This window comes from Sycon ciliatum, chromosome 8, assembly GCF_964019385.1.
Source record: "Sycon ciliatum chromosome 8, ocSycCili1.1, whole genome shotgun sequence".
NCBI classification, from domain to species: Eukaryota; Metazoa; Porifera; class Calcarea; order Leucosolenida; family Sycettidae; genus Sycon; species Sycon ciliatum.
The window spans coordinates 3,838,131-3,860,475 of NC_088650.1; the positions used below are offsets into that span (position 1 = coordinate 3,838,131).

Sequence of the window (22,345 nt, forward strand, 5' to 3'; positions counted from 1 at the left end):
GCCTGTGTGGATTCACAGGAAGTGTAAGTTACGAAGTCTGAAGTCTGAAGTCTGAAGCCACTGAGTCTGAAGAGAATGTTGAACAGTCTCTGCTGGGATGACGACTACACCATAGCTCAGTGGTTAGAGCATCGCAAGCTACAAGCGAGGGTTCCTGGTTCGAGTCCTGGTGGTGACGGTCAATTTTTTCTTCAGACTTTTCCCGTTTGTCTCTTTCCCTCAAACTAGTGAAGATTATTATAATTATTATTATTATTTTTATTTTTAACTGGCTTTTATTTTTATTTTATTTTATTTTTTATGAAGTGCAAGCCTCTTTTACGGGCAAAAATTAACACAATGTATTAAAATGCAATACAACATACACTGGAGAAGAAATCAGGAAAATAAAATATGAGCTCAAAAATGGAACGAAAAATAGCAAATAGAATCAAAACTCACGATGGAATCAAACTCACGATGGAATCAAACTCATGATGGAAACTACAACCCAATGAGTTGGAAAACCAACCACAGAATTAGATATTGGGAATAGAGTCAGACACAACAACAACCGAAACCAGTACACCAAAAATCTGTCCTACAAAAAACAAAGGAACAAGAAAAACAAGAAAGACGAAGTACAAAGAATCCCCAAAAAAGAGGGGAGAACGGGATGAAAGAGGACCGGAGAGCGGCAAACCCCAGGAGGACTTAGCGTCACGTAGTGGCGGGAATGCGGGCCTCCACAGAAACAGCATCCACATCCGCCGCCAGACCAGGTGCACGGAATGCACGGCGACTCCCACGAACCATCAGGACGGAGTCGCGGACAAGGCTGAAAGCCAGGTCTGTCCGCAGCTTTCCCATCACGAGAGCATAAGGCTGCGAGAACTTGGTGGAGAGCTTCGTTCCGAGCAGCTTCAGGAACCGGGTGGCCTCCTTCGCCAGGGCACCAGCAGAAGACAGGACGATCGGGGTGAACGACGCGTGCTCAACTTCCCGGATCCGGGCACCGTATGCCGACTGCTTCTGACGCTCGTGCCATTGGAACACCTCAGCCAGCGGGCGAGATCGGTACGACTGTGCGTTGGGATAGAACACCCTTACATCAAAAAATGCATCAGTCTGTACCGACCAAAACCCCCTGGCCTTGATGTCCGGTCTGGCGTCGTCCGCAGTGAGCAGGGCAGGACCATGGTCAAACGTGCGGACCGTCGGTAGAGGTTGCAGCGGTGGCTCCAGCTGCACATCCTCAGACACTTGAGAAAGAAGTTGGCCCAGGTAGTTGCGGACATGGTTGTGCCGGTGGATGGGATAGCCGCCCAACTTGCAGATCATTGCGTGGTCGATGGTGAACGGCCGGCCGCATGGACACTCGGTAGGTGAACCGTGGATGGTGAGGCCATACCGAATGCATAGGGCATCAACGAAGGACCGCCGGTCGAGGGAGTATCCATGCTCGCGAACAGGAAGACAGGTCAGCCATGCACCTGTTCCCTTGGCCTGGAGGTGCTCCAGAAGCATTGGTGGTAGGGCCTCTGGACCAGCTGTCTGCAGGATGGTCTTGGTTGTCACAGACTGGGCTTGCTTGGCAGCAGCCTTGGCGGCGCAAATGGCTGCTGGGTCTACGCTGTAGAGGGAGGACTGGTCCGCGATAAGTTGCTGGAGACTGCTCGTGATGGACAGAGATGCTGTCCGCTGTTGCGGGGCAGCCTCAACTGGATTGAGCACTGCAAGGCCACCATGACGCACAGGCAGAGCAAGAAGGCTGCGTAGAGGGGCAGGGACGACTGGCACACCCAATAGAGCTGGCAACAAGACGGAGCGAAGAGAGGACTCGAGAGGCTCGAAGACGTCTGGTGCACAGCTCGACACGCGCATCAGGAATGTCCAGCGGTGACGGTACCCAAAGACCAGTGCGGCATACACGGCTTGGGGCTCGGCCTCGGCCACGTTCGCCAGCTCACGCATCTCAGATGCCCAAGCCTCCACTCGAGCATTGCAAAATGTTGTCTTGAAGGCTTCCGAGCCCAGAGGAGCACCCAGGTAGGGGCGGCCCTCAGTGGTGATGTGGACATCGGTGTCGGCGATATTATTATTATTATTATTATTATTATTATTTGAAACTCGGGTATTGAGCCAATAATAAAAGTAGAAAGGAAAAGGACATATGTTACATGTTGCACTTTCTGACTGTATATAGTATCTAGTTACAGTGGTGGAGAGTTACTCTTAACTCGTTTCCATATGTCCTTTTCCTTTCTACTTTTATTATTATTATTATTATTATTATTATTATAGACAACACCTCATAGCATGAAAAGAAAATCAGCCAGTACGGGAGATGTGGGTGTTAACCAACCTTGGTGAATATAGTAAACCTTGCATTGTGTCCAGGGAACTCCCATGCAATCATGCCGTCTGTCCAAGTATGAGGTGTGCTCTATGGATGTGTGTGGTGTATAGATTTGTATTAGAAATGTTTGTGTCTTTACTAGGAAATTACTACATGCTCCACCTGCCACCACCATGCGCTCCAAACCAATGCACGAAGCATAAACGCACCAGCACCGCAATGACACTTCCGCTGACAGAACATTCTTTTCACTTACGCCTCTATACAGCTGTTTGGTCCCTTTGAGCTCATCTGTCAGCAGAATATTTCTTGCTGCCACTGTGCTCGTTCTACCACTGTGCTCGTATTGTGTTTGACTTTATATTCTTCTAAATTGTAACTAACGTTACTTGCTTTCATTACCCTCATGATGGGCCAGGCCCGAAAATTTGGTGTAATGTAAATTTGAAATTGAATCGCAGTGAAGAGACCGTTGTTGGAGTTTGGAGTTGAGAAGTGAATTTTCCTAAATGTGTAAATGGCTGCTTTGGAGCTTGCGGACAATTAGAAAAAGTTTTTAATTTTCTAAGTAAAAGCGGGGAGGCATACTGCAGTTTCATAAACAGTTATGAGTAGAGCCTACACGCTCACTTCCATTAACACTGCAATAATTCAACTCATCTCACAATATTACAATGGTTCGGCTAATTGCCTTTATCAGAACTTAGAAGTTGCCAACTTCATGCCTTTATCAGGTTCACACGTTTAATTTTCTGGTTGACTAAATGCATACTGTACATATATGTGTGCTGATGTTCTAGATACACCTGCAGTGCAGCCACAACCCGGCAAGCTGAAATCAATACTGGTAGGTTATGGGTGTCTTGTGAGCAGGTCCGCGAATGTTTGTGGTTGTTTCTATCCACATGCTAGCTCCGTACTACATTGTGTCTGTTATTAATCAAGCTGGTTACCATATGCAACGAGCGATGGGCTCGGCATCTTGCTGGTTTTGCTTCAACACACTTGCAAAAAATAAGAGTATCCTTGAACTCCCAATTATCCAGGCGTGTTTGGACCTGGCAGTTACCTGCAACTCAGAACACACACACGCGGTTCTTATTGCACGCGAGCACAATAATTTCAAGCGGTAATTTTCAAGTGTCGTTTTCGTTTTTACGCTTTCTATGACTCTAGCGGGGTTTAAAGGTGCAGGGTATAGTGGAAAGCTCAGATCTAGGGAGTTTGGATTATAGGAGCTTTACATCACTACCAGCCACCTGCATTGTCTGTGCATTCTAAGGACACAACAACACTATCTAGTACATGTAGTACTGTACAGACAGTTTAATATCTAAGGTCATAGTTTTGACTGTTCAAGCCACTCATTGGCACTAATGTTAGTTTTATTTATATATTTTTTACAAGACCACTTTAAAATGCCAAACACGAGCTGCAGCTAGGGAAGCATGCGCAACATAAATTTTGGCAGTGGTGATAAGGTTTAGGGAGTTCCGCTGACCTGGGGAGTTATTAGCATATATGACAGTTATCTTGTGAAGTCTGTTGTTGAAATCGTGTTATTATGGCAACTTCGTTACCATTTCCTGTCATGTCGATTATGCAGCCCGAGGAAGTGCTCGACATTATGGACGCCAGAGGCACAAGGCCAGTGGGAGTTTCAACTACCGCCGATGTAAGAGTGTTTGCAGAGGATGGAGCCAAGCCTCATGTAACAGTTCATAGACACGAGTCAAAGCAAGCCAAGGTAGGCATAGTAACATTGTCCTACCATCCCGGTACAGGCCATGAAGCTCACAATCATCACAATCATGATTGTATAGGACTGGCTAACTTCGCCTCATCCAACAGGATAGAAGTGTATGGTTTTCTTGGATTTGGATGTAAGTGAGTGTCATTAGAAGTATAATGTGACTGTTTGGTGAGTTAGCTATTACCTGTCTTTCTGGCCAGTTTTACGTTCATGAAATGATACCGGCCATTTCTATGAGGATGTCCTCGCATTCCAGCTCATGTCTTTCCTGTGTATTGTCTATCTCTGCATCTGTGTTTCTGACATGCTCCGGATACGTTTTGTAGGAGACAACAGGTCATGATGAAGTTCCTGCCCGAAAACAGCCAACGGCCCTGAAGGTATGCCAATACCACCATTTTGCCATGGATGAGAAAGTACATTTTACCATGGATGAGAAAGTACATTAACGAACCTAAGAGACTATTAGTTTGCTATCCAATGGTCTTGGTTGCCATTGCCTTGCAGAGCTCCACTGTCACTGAATAAAATCCCCCCCCCCCCCTCCCCCCCCCCCCCCCCCCCCCGGGTAAATCATTTTCACAGCTCACATGAGAGATTTCTCGAAAGAATGTAGCCATGGTGAGGTAAAGGGGTAGATAATTTATTTTGAGAACATTTTCAAATGCAAGTGAGCATTGCAACACGAGTCTACAATTGCCTGAGCAAAGCCAGGTCAGGAATTGATTCCTGGGGCCTCCTAACACTGGCCTATGCTTTGCAATAGATATTTTGTTATTTGAACTGGAGAATGACAATGGCATAGTAATAGCATGGACGCAGCTGACTGGGTGTTCAGGACTTGTACCAGTAGTTTGAATCACCACCCAGCATGTTGAATCTCCTTCATCCCCAGTATTAGCCGCTACATCTGGTGCTGAATTATCCCGGGTCGCGCCTGACGGAGTCCCTTTGGGGTCAATACCGAATACTGGTTTACGTATTGATCTCAGTAGCTCTTCGAATGATGTGCGCCTGTTTTTTTGTGCTGCTGTTGCTTCAGTGTTTGGAACCAGATCCCATTCTTCACTTGAAGAAAGTTGTTGGCTTTGGCGGAGGAACAAATCAAGAGGTACTGCCAATCTGAAGAGACAAGTATCGACTCATTTTATGAGATGCATTTGGATTTGATTGTGGTTGCACTTCTGTATCAGGAAGGGGAGGCCACAACTCAATTCCCCTGGATTTATGTTTGGCTGTGTAGCATGTGTCGTATGTCACAGTGTTATCGGTATGTTAAACATTGTACAATGGGTCTAGGGTTGCTCACAATGACTTTCATACCTAACACAACTTGCAGTGTCAAACTCCTTCTATTCTGCAACCATAGGCATATCAGTGTGCTCTACATTTTTTCTGTGTTCTCCTCTTTCTACTGCATAGGTGTGTTGGAGTAAAGATGGTGTACATGTATACTACCCGTGTCATGCGGTAGTTGTCGTCTTGGATATCAGCACGCAACAGCAGTATCATCTCGTTGGACATTCGGACAAGGTTAGTTAAAGGTTGTGTGAGATTGCACTACGTGTGTGCATGTATGCATGGAAGGAAGTGTTTTCGGTTAGCCCTATTCCAAGTTTCGGCTAACGTGATAAGAATGAATGCCGAACTCTTTTTGCAGCACATGTCGCTTTAGGAGCTGCATCTGGGCCTTTGATCCTTGAGGGTGATGGCGTTCCTACGGATGCGGAGAGCTCAATCTGCTGGAGTATTCAGTATCCCTTTCATAATAGAATAACCCCAGGCGACGTCATTAGTATTATAAAAAGCGACTACAGTCAGACCTCGCATTTCCGGTCCTCTTTTTACCCGGATCCCTCGCCATCCGGAAGAAAATTGTTGGTTACCGATTTACAGCATATGTCATGCACACACTGAGTATGTGTGTTCGATTATCCGGTTCCCTCGCCTATCCAGATGTTTTTTTTGTGGAAACGGATATGTGCGGTTATGTTAGGTCTGACTGTACCACAAAATACACTTGTTAGCCACACAGCCAGTCAAACATCGTCAACTATATGACCCTAATCCCCCCCCCCCACTCCGCCTCGTTTAACGTTAGTTTTTCTATCCAATTATCTTTGATTCTGGGTTGCGTTTGTGTTGTTATGATATTCAGATATCGTGCATGGCCATCAATTACGCTACAACCATATTGGCTACCGGCCAACAGGGTCCAATGCCTGCTGTACGATTGTGGGACCTAGCCAGCCAGCAGTGCAAAGCTGTGTTCAAGGCCCACCACTGCGGCTTACACTCGCTTAGCATGTCCTACAACGGTGGCATGCTGTGTGGTGTCGGGAGAGATGCACATCATAAACAGGTGAGTAGCTGCATTGTATCTGTTTTACTGACTCTCTGCGTTGTCACCAGGTGCCATGATAGCTATTTTGCTTCCTCACTCTCAGGCATCGTATCCGAATATCCGGCTCCCCATCCTGTCCTAGGTCGTAAATGATTTGAGCTTGTGGTGGCTGCAAGGTCTCAGGGGGACGATCCAAGAACTTCAGCTGTGCATTCAAGTGCAACACTGGTGGTTTGAGGGACCAGTGAATTTGGCAGAATAGTAGAAAGAAGAATGCAACAAGTGTGAGAGAAGGTACTATAAGTTCACTGGGAACAAGAGACTGGGATTATGGCTTAACGGTACCTTCATGTGACTTTGGGGAGAAAATCACAAAGTTAGAACACAACAGACTTGTACTGGTGTTTGCCCAATACCATTCTGCTTGTGGCTTGTTTTCCGTGCAGATGGTAGTGGTGTGGAACACGGAACAAGCCAGTGTGGATGGACGGACCGAAGTGATTGCTCAGACAAGCACGGACTTTGACATACGGCGCATGAAGATCGCCGCGTTTGACGACACCAGGTGAGGTATTCCTTGACCTGTAGGCTGAAGAAAAATTCATACTATGCAATAGATGAGTATGATACTTCCTGTGGAGATTCTACCTAGATCGAATCATACTTTGAATATTGCCTTTGCAGAGGGAAAAGAGAGGTCTACTGCTGGTGACAGAATTTTCATCCTTTCCTTTCTTCATTGGTGAATGGCTGCAAAGTGCTTGTATACTGGAAGTCAAACTCCACTTTATGAGTAATTTTGCTACCTCTGTCTTTGAAAGCATGTGTGCCAACATGAGGACTCCCGCAAGCTTGTCATGTCTACCTTTTACGTTGTTTCTGGTGCTTGTCATTCCGCACAGAATGGTATCTTGTGGCCGTGAAAACATTCGGTTCTGGCGAGTACGTAACGGAGAGCTTCGCTCGGCACCTGTAAACCTCGGTTCACACCACGGCGTCGTGGTGAATGATGTTGAGTTTGAAGGCGTAACGGGACGATGCCTTGATGATCCCTGCCAGCAGAAAATGTAATTTGTCCGAAGCCGTACCACATCTCGCATACCATGGTAGAGACATTATTCCATGTTGTGTTGAGACCTGTGTCACACTGCTTTGATGGCTGTAGCTGGAAGATTTATGTATATTGATACATTTGGGAACTGGCTTTGAAGGATACGTAACACCATGTTCCTTATTCCGTCCAGTCTCCGTATAGCTAGAGACACAAGCGCCAGTGTGAATACTGCTGGTCTGGTATTAGCTGCGATCCTGAAATCATTCTGGTGTACAGTTTTCTTGGCTACCAGATCTTTTTGTTTAACTGTTTGACAACGCACCTCTTCAAAACACGGGATACTCGTCCCACTCAAAGGAATCAAAAGCTATGTGAACTCATGCATTCCTGCTGTTGCTACCTTCTCCCTCCTATAACGGCATATCCTCCATTGTACTACAAGAGGATCGTGACACTAAACTCTTTGGCAAAAGCTAAGCCCTTCCGTAAAATTGTTATTTGGTATAAATACTGAAAAATCACAGTGTTGTGTGGTTTGGTGTGATTTCGGTTTGTGCTTGCACAGATTTGCCTGCACCAGTACCGGATTAGTCCTGCAGATCAACTATCGTCAGTTGAAAGTCGAACGCGTTTTCCAAGTGTCGTCACCTGCGACAGGACCAGCGGCGGCGGGTCCCAACTCTGGAATTCTCTCCATCTGTGTCAATCAAGCCTTTGCCGCCACAGGCTCGGCTGATGGATTTCTTCGGCTATGGCCGCTGGACTTCTCTCATGTCTTCTTGGAGGCAGGTAAGTTTGTATAATATTTCTTACATTGTGCTGAGTGGTAAAGTATGAGATCCCGTGTAGGGAACAGCATCCATTTCCTCAGGTATCGTCACTGGTGCTACGTGTAGGGAACAGCACCCATTTCCTCAGGTATCGTCACTGGTGCTACGTGTAGGGAACAGCATCCATTTCCTCAGGTATCGTCACTGGTGCTACGTGTAGGGAACAGCATCCATTTCCTCAGGTATCGTCACTGGTGCTACGTGTAGGGAACAGCATCCATTTCCTCAGGTATCGTCACTGGTGCTACGTGTAGGGAACAGCATCCATTTCCTCAGGTATCGTATCCCGTGTAGGGAACAGCATCCATTTCCTCAGGTATCGTCACTGGTGCTACGTGTAGGGAACAGCATCCATTTCCTCAGGTATCGTCACTGGTGCTACGTGTAGGGAACAGCATCCATTTCCTCAGGTATCGTCACTGGTGCTACGTGTAGGGAACAGCATCCATTTCCTCAGGTATCGTCACTGGTGCTACGTGTAGGGAACAGCATCCATTTCCTCAGGTATCGTCACTGGTGCTACGTGTAGGGAACAGCATCCATTTCCTCAGGTATCGTATCCCGTGTAGGGAACAGCATCCATTTCCTCAGGTATCGTCACTGGTGCTACGTGTAGGGAACAGCATCCATTTCCTCAGGTATCGTCACTGGTGCTACGTGTAGGGAACAGCATCCATTTCCTCAGGTATCGTCACTGGTGCTACGTGTAGGGAACAGCATCCATTTCCTCAGGTATCGTATCCCGTGTAGGGAACAGCATCCATTTCCTCAGGTATCGTCACTGGTGCTACGTGTAGGGAACAGCATCCATTTCCTCAGGTATCGTCACTGGTGCTACGTGTAGGGAACAGCATCCATTTCCTCAGGTATCGTCACTGGTGCTACGTGTAGGGAACAGCATCCATTTCCTCAGGTATCGTCACTGGTGCTACGTGTAGGGAACAGCATCCATTTCCTCAGGTATCGTCACTGGTGCTACGTGTAGGGAACAGCATCCATTTCCTCAGGTATCGTCACTGGTGCTACGTGTAGGGAACAGCATCCATTTCCTCAGGTATCGTCACTGGTGCTACGTGTAGGGAACAGCATCCATTTCCTCAGGTATCGTATCCCGTGTAGGGAACAGCATCCATTTCCTCAGGTATCGTCACTGGTGCTACGTGTAGGGAACAGCATCCATTTCCTCAGGTATCGTCACTGGTGCTACGTGTAGGGAACAGCATCCATTTCCTCAGGTATCGTCACTGGTGCTACGTGTAGGGAACAGCATCCATTTCCTCAGGTATCGTCACTGGTGCTACGTGTAGGGAGCAGCATCCATTTCCTCACGTATCGTCACTGGTGCTACGTGTAGGGAACAGCATCCATTTCCTCAGGTATCGTCACTGGTGCTACGTGTAGGGAACAGCATCCATTTCCTCAGGTATCGTCACTGGTGCTACGTGTAGGGAACAGCATTCATTTCCTCAGGTATCGTCACTGGTGCTACGTGTAGGGAGCAGCATCCGTTTCCTCAGGTATCGTCACTGGTGCTACGTGTAGGGAGCAGCATCCATTTCCTCAGGTATCGTCACTGGTGCTACGTGTAGGGAACAGCATCCATTTCCTCAGGTATCGTCACTGTTGCTACGTGTAGGGAACAGCATCCATTTCCTCAGGTATCGTCACTGGTGCTACGTGTAGGGAACAGCATCCATTTCCTCAGGTATCGTCACTGGTGCTACGTGTAGGGAACAGCATCCATTTTCTCAGGTATCGTCACTGGTGCTACGTGTAGGGAACAGCATCCATTTCCTCAGGTATCGTCACTGGTGCTACGTGTAGGGAACAGCATCCATTTCCTCAGGTATCGTCACTGGTGCTACGTGTAGGGAACAGCATCCATTTCCTCAGGTATCGTATCCCGTGTAGGGAACAGCATCCATTTCCTCAGGTATCGTCACTGGTGCTACGTGTAGGGAACAGCATCCATTTCCTCAGGTATCGTCACTGGTGCTACCACTCGTACTGTGTCACTGCTTTTAAGATATGAATACGTTGGCTACTTGGCAGAAGAGAGCCATGGTGTAACATACGTTCATAGGAACTGCATAAGCCCTTTTGTTGACGAATGTAAACAGTTTTTCCACTAGTCTTGGAGTCCATTTCTGTCAGGTGGAATGTCTTGCAAAATTACAAAGATGATATACCATACATGTACGTTGAATTGGAGTGCAAACAGGTAATTCTATGTATCTTGGGCAGGAAGAGTACAACACTCCTGATCACCTGACTTGTTGTGTAATAGTCTGTGTTTTGCTGCTGCTGCTGCTGCTACTTGTGCTGTCTGTGCCACAGAACATGAAGCATCTGTGTCGGCCTTGTCAATCTCTGCCGATGGCCTGAAAGTGGTGTGTGGAACAACAGGAGTGAGTAAATTCATGTATGTTGCATTGCCTGGCATTGAAGTCTGTTGAGTTTAGCAACATGCTTGAACTCATCCTGGGTGATTTGTGAAGGCTATTAAGTAAGTGATATGCATATGCATGCAGTGATGTGATGCTTATCGCAATGGTGTCCTGTTAACCTGAAATAGAGAGAGATGGAGATGGAGATGGAGATAGAGAGAGAGACAGAGAGAGTGAGAGAGAGGGAGGGAGAGAGAGAGAGAGAGAGAGAGAGAGAGAGAGAGAGAGAGAGAGAGAGAGAGAGAGAGAGAGGAGAGAGAGAGCAGGCAATGATCGAATAAAGTGTGACCATAGCTAAAACAAATAATGCTGTGATATTAGTGTGGCTTTCCTTCAATTTTTGTACCTCTAGGCTAAGCTCTATTCTCTCCCTTCCTATCCCCACAATGTATTATTTCTCCTTTGTGTACACCAGTGTCAGCTGGGTATTATCAATGTGGAGAGCAGAACCTACAAGACTCTGACGAGAGCCAACACCGACTCGATACAGAGCGCTGCGTTGAGTCTGGATGGAAAGTGGCTTGCCACTGGATCACGGGATGGCGTTGTGTGTGTCTGGGACGCCAGATCACTGCAGCAGGTAGGATTCTTGCTATGACAGAAAAGAGAAAAAATCTGAAATCCACACAGTTCTCAAAAAATAATTCTGGTTGTGTTGCAGTTCTACTGAATTCTCACTGCCTTTGTACACGTCGTGTTTCAGTGACTAATTTTATGCAACCTCTTTAAAAATGCTCTTACTAGTATTCTACTTTCTGATGAACCTCCAGTGGCAAAGATCAGGAGTTCAAGAATACTTTTTCCAGTGCGTTTGACCATGGAGGTGGTTGTGGTGTGCTTAAAAAGAAGTCAATTTTACTGTAGATGTTTATCAAACAAGTTTATTTTCTATGATACTGCTTTGCTCCCAGCTTTACACGTTCCTAGCACCTATGGATATGCCCTTGAAGGTGGCATTCCACCCGAGACACCAGTGCATTGCTGTTGGTTATCGATCTGGCTTTCTGAGACTCTACCACACCAAGGCTACGTCGGTAGTGGCCGAGCACAGGTATCAGAGTGCTGCACGCATTGCGGTGTATGTCTAGATGTGCATGTTGTTGACTATTGAATATGACGTGGCACTCTGTTGCAATGGCCCCAGTGTAATAATTATATCTTTGAGCGAATGCTTCATAGTGCTGGCATGTTACAATGTTTGTCACATTTTTACATGATACCGGTGATGTAATATTACCAGCCATTCCCTAAATGAAAGTATTGTAATCCTAAATTTCTCCTACCATGTTTCATGTTGTCCAATATTGCTTCAATGCACCTAGTCTTATCGTTAGTCTAGGCATTTAAACCCATAATCTTGATGCACCTCTTCTTATGTCGTCCTAAAACATATTTGGTCAAGAAAAAAGAAGTTGTAAACCATATGTGTACTACCTTGTCATTCCTGATGTCCAGATGTAACTCTTCTCCAGTCACCGGGGTGGTGTTTGTGCCGAGTGGTCGTCGCTTGATAGTGTCACACCAAGATGGAACTCTAGCATTGCTGGACTGTGAACTTCAAACGCTGAAAGTACTAAGAGTACTTGGAAATACCACTGCTAAGCTGCCAGCCGAAACCACCACCAGCAGCAACAGCAGCCCCGTCGGTGGCGATGTTGCCTGGGAAGCTCTATCGCTCAGTGGAGATGGAAGACACGTTGCTTTTGTGGGACCTTCGGTGCACATAGTGACAACGGTGGACGCTCTAACTCTAGATGAGGTAATCATTGGTCATGCTTAACAAACTTTATCAGTTCCTTTTGCCTGAGTCTATGGATAATGTTCAGAACATCAACAATCAGATTCTACTGCTATGATAAATAGGATAATGTGTGTATCAGAAGTCATGGGTCGTTCTGGCACCAATGCTCTCTGTCTCTGTCTGTCTTCTCTCTCTCTCTCTCTCTCTCTCTCTCTCTCTCTCTCTCTCTCTCTCTCTCTCTCTCTCTCTCTCTCTCTCTCTCTCTCTCTCTCTCTCTCTCTCTCTCTCTCTCTCTCTCTCTCTCTCTCTCTCTCTCTCTCTCTCTCTCTATCTATCTCTCTCTCTCTATCTCTCTCTCTCTATCTATCTATCTATCTCTCTCTATCTCTCTCTCTCTCTCTCTCTCTCTCTCTCTCTCCCTCTCTCTCTCTCTCCTTCCCTACCTCTCTCCTGTGTAGGTGATGCATGTTGACATCAGCAGTATAACGGCTGGATCTCGTCCTGCTGATGCACTGGATTCAGCTGTCTATGTGATGTACGCTGCACATTGCACTGGTCATCTGCTGGTCTATACAACCAGGAAGAGATTGCTACGGCTGTCAGCCAGTACTGGACAACTCCTCAGCGAGGTTAGTGACAGGACGAGGGAATAGCAAGAGGACTCCCAAGTCCCTGCTGATGTATAAATGGCAAGATATTGTCCTTACGTCATTCAGATTGAATGTAAAGCTGGGTATAGTTCCTCACACAGACACAGTGATAACTATGCCAGAATTCAGAATGCACTACAGTCCATTTCAAAACTATAGACGCGTACCTAGGCAAAAACCGTTATGCCAGCATCTATACCACATAAAATCTGTGATCACTTTGTGCATAAATTTTTCCAAATTGGGCGTCTGTTATCCAATACTTTAGAAACTATAATTATGAGAGTAATTGTGGAGCGATCCTGAGCAATATTCCGAAAACTATTCTCAAAAAGTTCCAGCCAAATTTGAAATATTTCAAAAACCCTACACGTCTATAGTTTTGAAATGCACTGTAGTACGCCTTTGTTGTGGTACATGTAAGTAAAGGGCTAGCATGGAATAAGTATCATGCAAGGGGAAGGGAGATAAGATTATTATTGGTGGCTAGCCTAGTGGAATATTTTAGCCTTCGAACTAAATCTGAGTTGAGTTCACTTCCCATGTTACTGGAGTGTTCATCTCACACGTGCTATACTTGTTGTCTTGCTTTAGATGTCCAGTCTGCACCAGGGTAGCTGCTCTGCACTAGCGGTGTTCCACAATGCACAGCTGTTGGTGACGGCAGGTGATAGGCAGCTGCGTGTTTGGGACTACAACATGAGACTGGATGTCAACTACCAGGTGAGACACGTACATGTGCATACTTACCAACCCAGCCAAAAGCAAATCCCTTAGTTACACATCCAGTTTCCCTTAATTTTCTATCCTTTCCCTTATTTTCCTGGTTTTCGCAAATTTCGGCCGTTTTCTCTGTTTTGTGCCCTTGTCACACCACATAACAACCTTTTTTTGAACACTCATGATTCAGTGCCAATACCGGTAGTTTTCGATCAAAGTCCAAAAGCCCCAGTATGCCGGTAGTGACCGTAGTTTCCCAGTATAATACCGGGAACACCGGTATGGTTGGCAAGTATGCATGTAGGTATGCGTGCTGGCTAGTTGCACAGCAAACCCTGTCAAGGCGACCACTTGGATAAGGCGACCACTTGGATAAGGCGACCACCTGTCCTAGAAGGCCACTGAACCCAGGACCAAAGGATACTATTTCCAGTCAAATGACCCTGGAAAAGGAGACCACCTGGTAACAAGGATCACATTTTGAAGGTTCCTTTGGCGGTCGTCTTAGACAGCTGTTTCACTCTAGTTACGTCCTTCATGACAACAGAGGTTACTGTGAATCAACAAATTTTCGCTGGCGATTAAATTTCGCTTATTTCACCACTTGGTGCCAACTGGCCAAAGTAAATCACAGGCTAAAGTTTGTCATAGAGTCAAAAGATGCATGATTGAACCCCAATTGGCCAAAGTATGTTCACCGCCAAAAGTTTCATTTCGAGATCGGCCAAAGTTTCTCACCGGCCAAAATTTGTTGATCCACGTAATTATAATTGTGCGATATTTAAGCCTCTCATAGGAAAGGTGTGTTCGCTCCCCACACCGGAGCTCGCGCTATTCGGTTGACTTAACTTGACACTTGACTGACTCACGACTGCCATCCAGAGCACACGAGAGTTTGAACGTCTCTACGTGAAAATATTTCCAAATCAGTATTGTGCACTGATCACATCTTGTAGTGAGTTCCAGTGAAACCTGTCTAAGAGGACCGCGCAAGGGACCTTCAAAATGTGGTCTCTGTTACCAGGCGGTCTCCTTATCCAGGGTCAATCGACTGGACATAGCATGCATTGGTCGTGGTCTCAGTGGTCTTCTAGGACAGGTGGTCACCTTATCCAAGTGGTCACCTTATCCAAGTGGTCACCTTATCCAAGTGGTCACCTTATCCAAGTGGTCACCTTATCCAAGTGGTCACCTTATCCAAGTGGTCACCTTATCCAAGTGGTCACCTTATCCAAGTGGTCACCTTATCCAAGTGGTCACCTTATCCAAGTGGTCACCTTATCCAAGTGGTCACCTTATCCAAGTGGTCACCTTATCCAAGTGGTCACCTTATCCAAGTGGTCACCTTATCCAAGTGGTCACCTTATCCAAGTGGTCACCTTATCCAAGTGGTCACCTTATCCAAGTGGTCACCTTATCCAAGTGGTCACCTTATCCAAGTGGTCACCTTATCCAAGTGGTCACCTTATCCAAGTGGTCACCTTATCCAAGTGGTCACCTTATCCAAGTGGTCACCTTATCCAAGTGGTCACCTTATCCAAGTGGTCACCTTATCCAAGTGGTCACCATATCCAAGTGGTCACCTTATCCAAGTGGTCACCTTATCCAAGTGGTCACCATATCCAAGTGGTCACCTTATCCAAGTGGTCACCTTATCCAAGTGGTCACCTTATCCAAGTGGTCACCTTATCCAAGTGGTCACCTTATCCAAGTGGTCACCTTATCCAAGTGGTCACCTTATCCAAGTGGTCACCATATCCAAGTGGTCACCTTATCCAAGTGGTCACCTTATCCAAGTGGTCACCTTATCCAAGTGGTCACCTTATCCAAGTGGTCACCTTATCCAAGTGGTCACCTTATCCAAGTGGTCACCTTATCCAAGTGGTCACCTTATCCAAGTGGTCACCTTATCCAAGTGGTCACCTTATCCAAGTGGTCACCTTATCCAAGTGGTCACCTTATCCAAGTGGTCACCTTATCCAAGTGGTCACCTTATCCAAGTGGTCACCTTATCCAAGTGGTCACCTTATCCAAGTGGTCACCTTATCCAAGTGGTCACCTTATCCAAGTGGTCACCTTATCCAAGTGGTCACCTTATCCAAGTGGTCACCTTATCCATTTTTACTGTACTATCCCTGTCTGTGGATTTCTTACAGTCGTTTCTAGGTCATTCAGAAGACACTACCAAACTGCTGATTGCTGCAGACAACAAGACGTTGTATACCTGTGGTGATTCGGTGTTTCTCTGGGAATCTCAGGCTCGCCAGCCTGCTTTGTGTGCAAGTGATGGTCTGCAGCATGGACGAGGTAGGTCTTGTGCTTTTTGAGTGTGTATGGTACTGATCCGACATAATAAGTGTAATCGTCAACTGAAGGTAGTCGTCTATTGAAGTTTTCTAGGTTTGATTTCTTACTCAGTACTTCGAACATATTATGACAGGAACTTTCCTCTTCCTGAAATATCAATATCCACTAGAAGTTTCTTAGTGTGCGCAAGCTCCATTGCAGCCACTTCATTACCTGCAAAACCAGGTATTCAGACTAAGATTAATGATATTGTGTGGACTGTTCGGGATGTGATTTATTCTGGTGCATATTGTCTTGTCGTCTGCTATGTGCTCAGCAATGTTTACTGGTCCTGAGCACCCCAGAAAACCACTATCACCTCAGCCACTGCCTGCGAGCGTTGAAACTCTTGCTGATCAGCTTGAGACGTCCACGATAGGTTAGTTATTTTTTTAAAGTAGAGCAAGCTTGCTCTGGCTTTATCCAGACTACTCTCTGTTTCCCAATTGGAAACAATTTCAGGTTGCAAACAGCCAAATTATGCTCCTCTTTTTTGGCAAAAGCACTTCACATTTCATCATCATTGTAACTAACAGTGAGATGAAAGGAAATGATATTGAGAGGCTATGCGGTGAAATTGTGTGTTTATTTACAATACAGTCGGGTTTTTCTATCCTCACCAACCCGATTGCTATTATTGCATGTATACCTGAATCACCTTTGGCTGGAATATAGGATTGAAGTTGTAATGTCACTCCTCTTTCCTCTCTCATTGCCACTGATGACACCTACAAAGGGTAAAACTGCTAACTGTCTCGATGTTTTGTGAGATATGCATATCTGTTTGTACTTTCATGCATGTCTTTCACCATTCTGCTTAGGTGAGGAGGACACTGCTACGGACGGCTCCCAGCCAGTACCTATTGTTCACTGCAAACTGAATGAAGAACCTCCAGCCACGAATGCAAGGGGACAGCATGCTGATGAAATACACGGCGCCAGCTGCTCTGAGTCGGATTCACGTGACAGTGGTGATGGTGTTAGTTCCAGTGACGAGGCGAGCAGTGAGTGTGACAGTGACTTTCCAGTTCCTGTACAGGTACGTCATAGTGTACCGGTCAGTGTGGTACACAGAGAGATATACACGTCCGTGTGACCCGATTCAATAAGCATGCCTTTGACAAATCGTGATTCCCCCATTCTCCAGTCCTGTACATGGGCTTCGAAATGTTCTTTTTTTCTCTAAATACATGAATGGTTGGAAAACCAGTGCAATTTCTGAAATGGCATCCAAGGCATGTCTGTACAAGTAAGCTGTCCTCGTGTATCATTATGTGTGAGGTAGTCAACATATAAGATATTTTGTTCAGTAGCTCTGTGCGTGCTTCTGTGCAGTCTGTTCCTTGTCCCACACTGTATTTTTCTTTCACCGTGTGTTCTGACTCAGATGATGGAACGCAAGAAAAAATCTGACCAACGGCTGCGCCCACCATCTGTTGTGAAACACTTTGTACACAAGCCTGCAGCTCATGTGTCTCCCACTGAGGCAAGGCATTTTGCTGTGTTTAAGCCTGTACTATTTCTCAAACAATGTATGTATGTGTGTGTGTGTGTGTGTGTGTGTGTGTGTGTGTGTGTGTGTGTGTGTGTGTGTGTGTGTGTGTGTGTTATTGTGCATCCACCAGTAGGGGCCTAGGCTTCTTCTGTAGCTCTCTTATGTCCCCTAGGTTGTGTGTGTATCTGTATCCATGTGGGACAGTGGATCTGACCATATAGGGAGCTGAGCTTCTCACCTTTCTAAACTGATGCAGTGTAGTGTAGTGAAGTCGTTTTGGCACCTACGTTCTCTGCCGCTGGGTACTTGTATATCAATGTGTTGGAAATGTTCTGTTTCTTCTCTCTTTCTATTTGCAGAAGCCATTCTTGCCGGCTGGTTCACATGAAGCACTCTCACTGCAGCATGTGATTGGCTTCAACAGTAGTGGCCGAGGTAACTTGCTATGGAACCCAACTGCAGGCAAGTGACAGTTACTGTAGGTAGGGATATCAGCGAACACACTGCGCACGGGGTTTGCGCAGTTTTCAGCGCTACCATACCAATGTACGTACTGGCGGGGACAAAAAATTGACGCAAATAAAATGGCGACTGGTCGAACGTGGCTCGGACCTACATAATTATTTGAATAATTTGAAAACACATACTGCTGTGAACAGACCCCCATTGTTTCGATTCTGATTATGTCCGACTACTGTGCATGCACCTCACTTTGGGCATCCTCTGCCAGCAATTACACTAACGAACTTATACAAAACACACATTCTTTTCGACTCTCTCGTACACACCACAACAACAACAACAACAACAATAGAACTGCAGGGTCGCAGCAACAGCTGCTCCAAGAACAAAAAGAACTGGATGGCTGCCATTAGCCTTTTCCTTTTCTGCGGGCACCCGACAATCCCCAGCATCTCGCCACCCTCTGCAAACTTTTTGGCTGCCTCGTGCCCGTGTGCATCTGCAATAACCAGCCACTCTTGCCTATCCCGCAACAAGTTCTCACCTTGCTTGGTGGCTCGCCTTGCCCTGTCCACCTTCCTCTTCCCTAGAGCAGCACGCACTTCGCCGAGCTCTTCCAGCACAGCAGCGTTTGTCTCGTACTGTCTCTCGTACGAGGGGTTCTTCCACCGCCTCGACGAGGTTGACTGGGGACACACGGAACGACTTCTCGAGTTTTTGGCCTTTTTTGATTTTTTGCGACGACTGCGAGACTCGGGAGATGACGATGAAGACGGGGATGACGACGGAGACGAACAGGGGGAAGATGAGGATGATGATGAGGATGATGCCGACGACGATGGAGACCGACGACGACGGCGGCTTGACCGTTCCTTGGCCAGCGCCGATTCTAGGGCGCCGATCCTCAACTGCTGCTCCTGCAGTTGGGCGTTCGGTTCGGCTCCACTGTCGGAGCTGCTTACTTCAGGTCTGCTTGCTGAGGCAGGCAAACTACCTCCCCTGGAGGACCTGCTCCGGCCTCTTGGGGTGGAGGATCGTCCACGTCCAGGCATGATCAGACAGATTACACTAAAGAAACGAAGAGAAAAGCACTCGGCCACGCAGCGAAAATTCGCAACTGTACAGCAGCAGTGCAAGAACAAAAAGAACACTGTCTTCAGACCAGCATGCACCTTCATGTGCATGCTGCAACTCCGCACTGTGCAGCCAGTGCGTACCACACTCCCAGCACAGTCCGTGAACTCTGGACTGTGCACTCGCGTTTCGAAAAGAACAGCATTTCTTGTTTACTTCGTTGCTCTCATCCAACAAGAAATGAGACATGTATTAAAAATCGGTGAAGGACGACAGGCCCATGTTCGTCGATCGTCCAAGCTTCTTCATCTTCCTGAAGTCTTCCTGAATGATCGACCTTGTGCACCTTTCACCTCTGGGACCTTGCATTGCTTCGGTCAATTTTTTTCTTGCTTGGCACATGGATAGATCCATGGGTGAGGTACCAGTTCACCAAAAATTAGAAGATTTCTCCGGTGGGAACGTTGTAAAAAATCGCCTTCGATTCACCCACGCTCCTTGGGCATCGAAGGACAAATTTGAAAATTCGTCTGAAGAAAGTCCTGGGGCTCGGCTCATCTGTAGTTGATCGCGTGGCTGTTACCGTAGGCATGTCACTCTCTACCCACGAATCCTTCACCAGCAGCGAATATACGAAGCAATCAACGAAACGGCAGATCCTGAGCGCAAGGTTCCGACTTCAGCCGCCATTCTCCTTCTTCTCCATCAAGACTCCTTCCAGTTTCCCGGCAAAAATATTCATTTTCTGACTTGGACTTTTCTGGCCGCGCGCGTGGCATGTTGACATGTACAAAATTCGATTACATCATAACTGCGCAAACCCTCTGCGCAGTGTGTTCGCTGATATCCCTACTGTAGGTGCTTTATAAATCATAGGCGAACTTCGGCATAGAATAACTATGTAAGATTCTCTAGACTTCTGGGCAGTGAGTCGAATGGTATTTGTGGGAGAAGGCCAATTTATGTACCGTTGACCGGATACCTGTAAGACCTTGCTAACAGTCAACGGTCTAATTCATAACCTGCACCAGGCAAAACTCTAATTCTAACCCCCTAACCCGATATCAGTCACACTGTCGACGTTTCTCCTATACTGATCCCAGACTTCTCCAATATTATCACTGACACAATGACAGTGTACACATTCTTGATGAATTCATGATGTAATCAATTGCAGGGTTCCTCTTCTCATACAACAGGAGGGTCTGTTTAGATGACCAGGAGCCTTCTGCTAGTCGTACGCCCCCACCCTCGCTCACATGCCCACACATGTACATTGTTCATGACTGTTGGATAAAGAATAAGGGATGATGATGCTTTACATTCTCTGGATATGTTGTCCCCCGGGGCCGGTGTAGGTCAGATAGCATATTCTGTCGACTCTGTTGTGATATTGGAGGACCTGTCCGATGGCAGTCAGCAATTCCTAAGAGGTGAGCATGAAGGGCAATGATTATGTATGCATGCTATTTAATGCTTATTATCGTGTTCTTGAGCCCTGTCTATTCCTCATTGTCATTGTAGCATGGATACCAGCGACCTTTGCTGTAAAGCACAGACTTCCTGAGATAGAGCTTTATACTCAAGTGTAATCGTACGTTGAATGATGATCATAGACGGAAACATTGAATGAATAAAACCGGGGTTTTGAGGAATACGTTCATCATCATGCATGCAGTGATAAGATTACTGTTTTCGTGTTCACGTACGCAAAGCCCCCCCCCCCCCCCCCACCCCCCACCACCAAAAGAAGAGTACTTTAAAAAAATCATTTGGTGGAGTCCGTACACGCATTGGGGAAAGGGGAAGAGTATAGTTGCAACTCGAGTTCACACTGTAGGCAATCCGCAGGTAACTCATGTTTTTGTAGTCGAGACCCAGACATAAAATCCGCAGATAAACAAGGAGCATATCACCTTTGGCTTGGCATTAATTTTGATTTGTGTGTATGTTGGTAGTAGAATGTTGCCACAGTTGCGTCATTTTGATACTGACATCATTGACCAGTGTTGTTTTTTAAACAGAGCTATGTGTTTTTTTTTCATCAGCTGCCACACGGTAACTGGACTCTCCAGCCGACCTCGACCTCGAAACTGTTGCCACGTTGCCACTGTATGAAGGAATTCAGTTCCAATGGATGTGTCTCTTTGCTGAAGGTGTGCTGTGGCAACGTGTAGAGGTCGGCTGGGGAGCGCGGTTATGGTGTGGCAGCTGATGGAATATCTGCACAGGGTCAATTGCTGTCGCTTACCCCTCTATTTAGAGCTCTGTTATGTTTTACTGGCTTCATGTTGTCCAGGCCACTTGACCGAAGTGTCCACTATGTGCTTACGACACGATGGCAAGGTGAGAGTGTGTCTGAAGAAGGTTATTGATTTTGTATTATTTGAAACGTTTCATGTTTTCTTTTATTATTTGTATCTTCTAGTCAAGTGCAGTGTTGATCCCAAGTAAATAAAGTAAAGAACTTGACCTGTTTAGAAAGAAAGGTCAGCTCAGGCAACAGACAATGTTCAACAGGAGGCGTAAAGGCACTGAGGTTTTCTTCGAAGTTCTAACGGTTTAGGGTGGGGTGCTGGTTGAAAATGGGCAAGAATCGATCTGAGAACTCAGATGGTGGGCCAAGGAATATTAAATTGAAAACATGGGAAACAGTGAGGCACAAGCTGTGAGTCCACCAACTAGACCAGATCTTGAACAGCCAAACGTGCACATTTTAGCACCGGACTGACAAGGGATGCTGAGACATTCCACGGCGTGAAAGTGAGCTTGAGCACTGCTCGATAGCGCTAACCAACGGCCTTCAAAATGGGAAGGTTCATGAAGTGATTATTTCAAAGAGGGGAAGGCGAGCGCTATCGATTAGAAAACGCCTAAGGTGCGAAGATCGGGGCTAAGCAAAGGAACCAAGTGCAAAATGGTGTGAAAATATAAACGGTCTATCGAGTTCACACCTGGCTATTAGCACTATCATGTCATATTACCATACCCAGTTTAGTGTTTCACAGTGTTTGCACCGGATTATTTTTGCCTGGCCCTAATCTTTGTGCCGATTATGCTTCCCCTTTTGGTACAAAAGGATGATTTTTCT

General features: G+C 46.3%; 1 protein-coding gene across 2 annotated transcripts in view; it reads left to right on the forward strand.

Moving 5' to 3' along the window:
- LOC135822320 (WD repeat-containing protein 90-like) overlaps positions 1-22,345 on the forward strand; it is a 37,588-nt gene that overhangs the window by 3,643 nt on the left and 11,600 nt on the right. For both annotated transcript variants that reach the window (XM_065335063.1, XM_065335062.1), the window contains exons 6-27: positions 3,139-3,185; positions 3,945-4,085; positions 4,418-4,471; positions 5,134-5,202; positions 5,514-5,624; positions 6,250-6,453; positions 6,882-7,000; positions 7,338-7,502; positions 8,055-8,278; positions 10,657-10,727; positions 11,182-11,346; positions 11,678-11,817; positions 12,222-12,525; positions 12,966-13,136; positions 13,752-13,880; positions 16,034-16,184; positions 16,501-16,602; positions 17,045-17,262; positions 17,611-17,709; positions 18,078-18,180; positions 20,613-20,687; positions 21,554-21,600. In XM_065335063.1, coding sequence (XP_065191135.1) covers positions 3,139-3,185; positions 3,945-4,085; positions 4,418-4,471; positions 5,134-5,202; positions 5,514-5,624; positions 6,250-6,453; positions 6,882-7,000; positions 7,338-7,502; positions 8,055-8,278; positions 10,657-10,727; positions 11,182-11,346; positions 11,678-11,817; positions 12,222-12,525; positions 12,966-13,136; positions 13,752-13,880; positions 16,034-16,184; positions 16,501-16,602; positions 17,045-17,262; positions 17,611-17,709; positions 18,078-18,180; positions 20,613-20,687; positions 21,554-21,600 — 2,909 coding nt within the window. The remainder of the gene's footprint in view (positions 1-3,138; positions 3,186-3,944; positions 4,086-4,417; positions 4,472-5,133; positions 5,203-5,513; positions 5,625-6,249; positions 6,454-6,881; positions 7,001-7,337; positions 7,503-8,054; positions 8,279-10,656; positions 10,728-11,181; positions 11,347-11,677; positions 11,818-12,221; positions 12,526-12,965; positions 13,137-13,751; positions 13,881-16,033; positions 16,185-16,500; positions 16,603-17,044; positions 17,263-17,610; positions 17,710-18,077; positions 18,181-20,612; positions 20,688-21,553; positions 21,601-22,345) is intronic.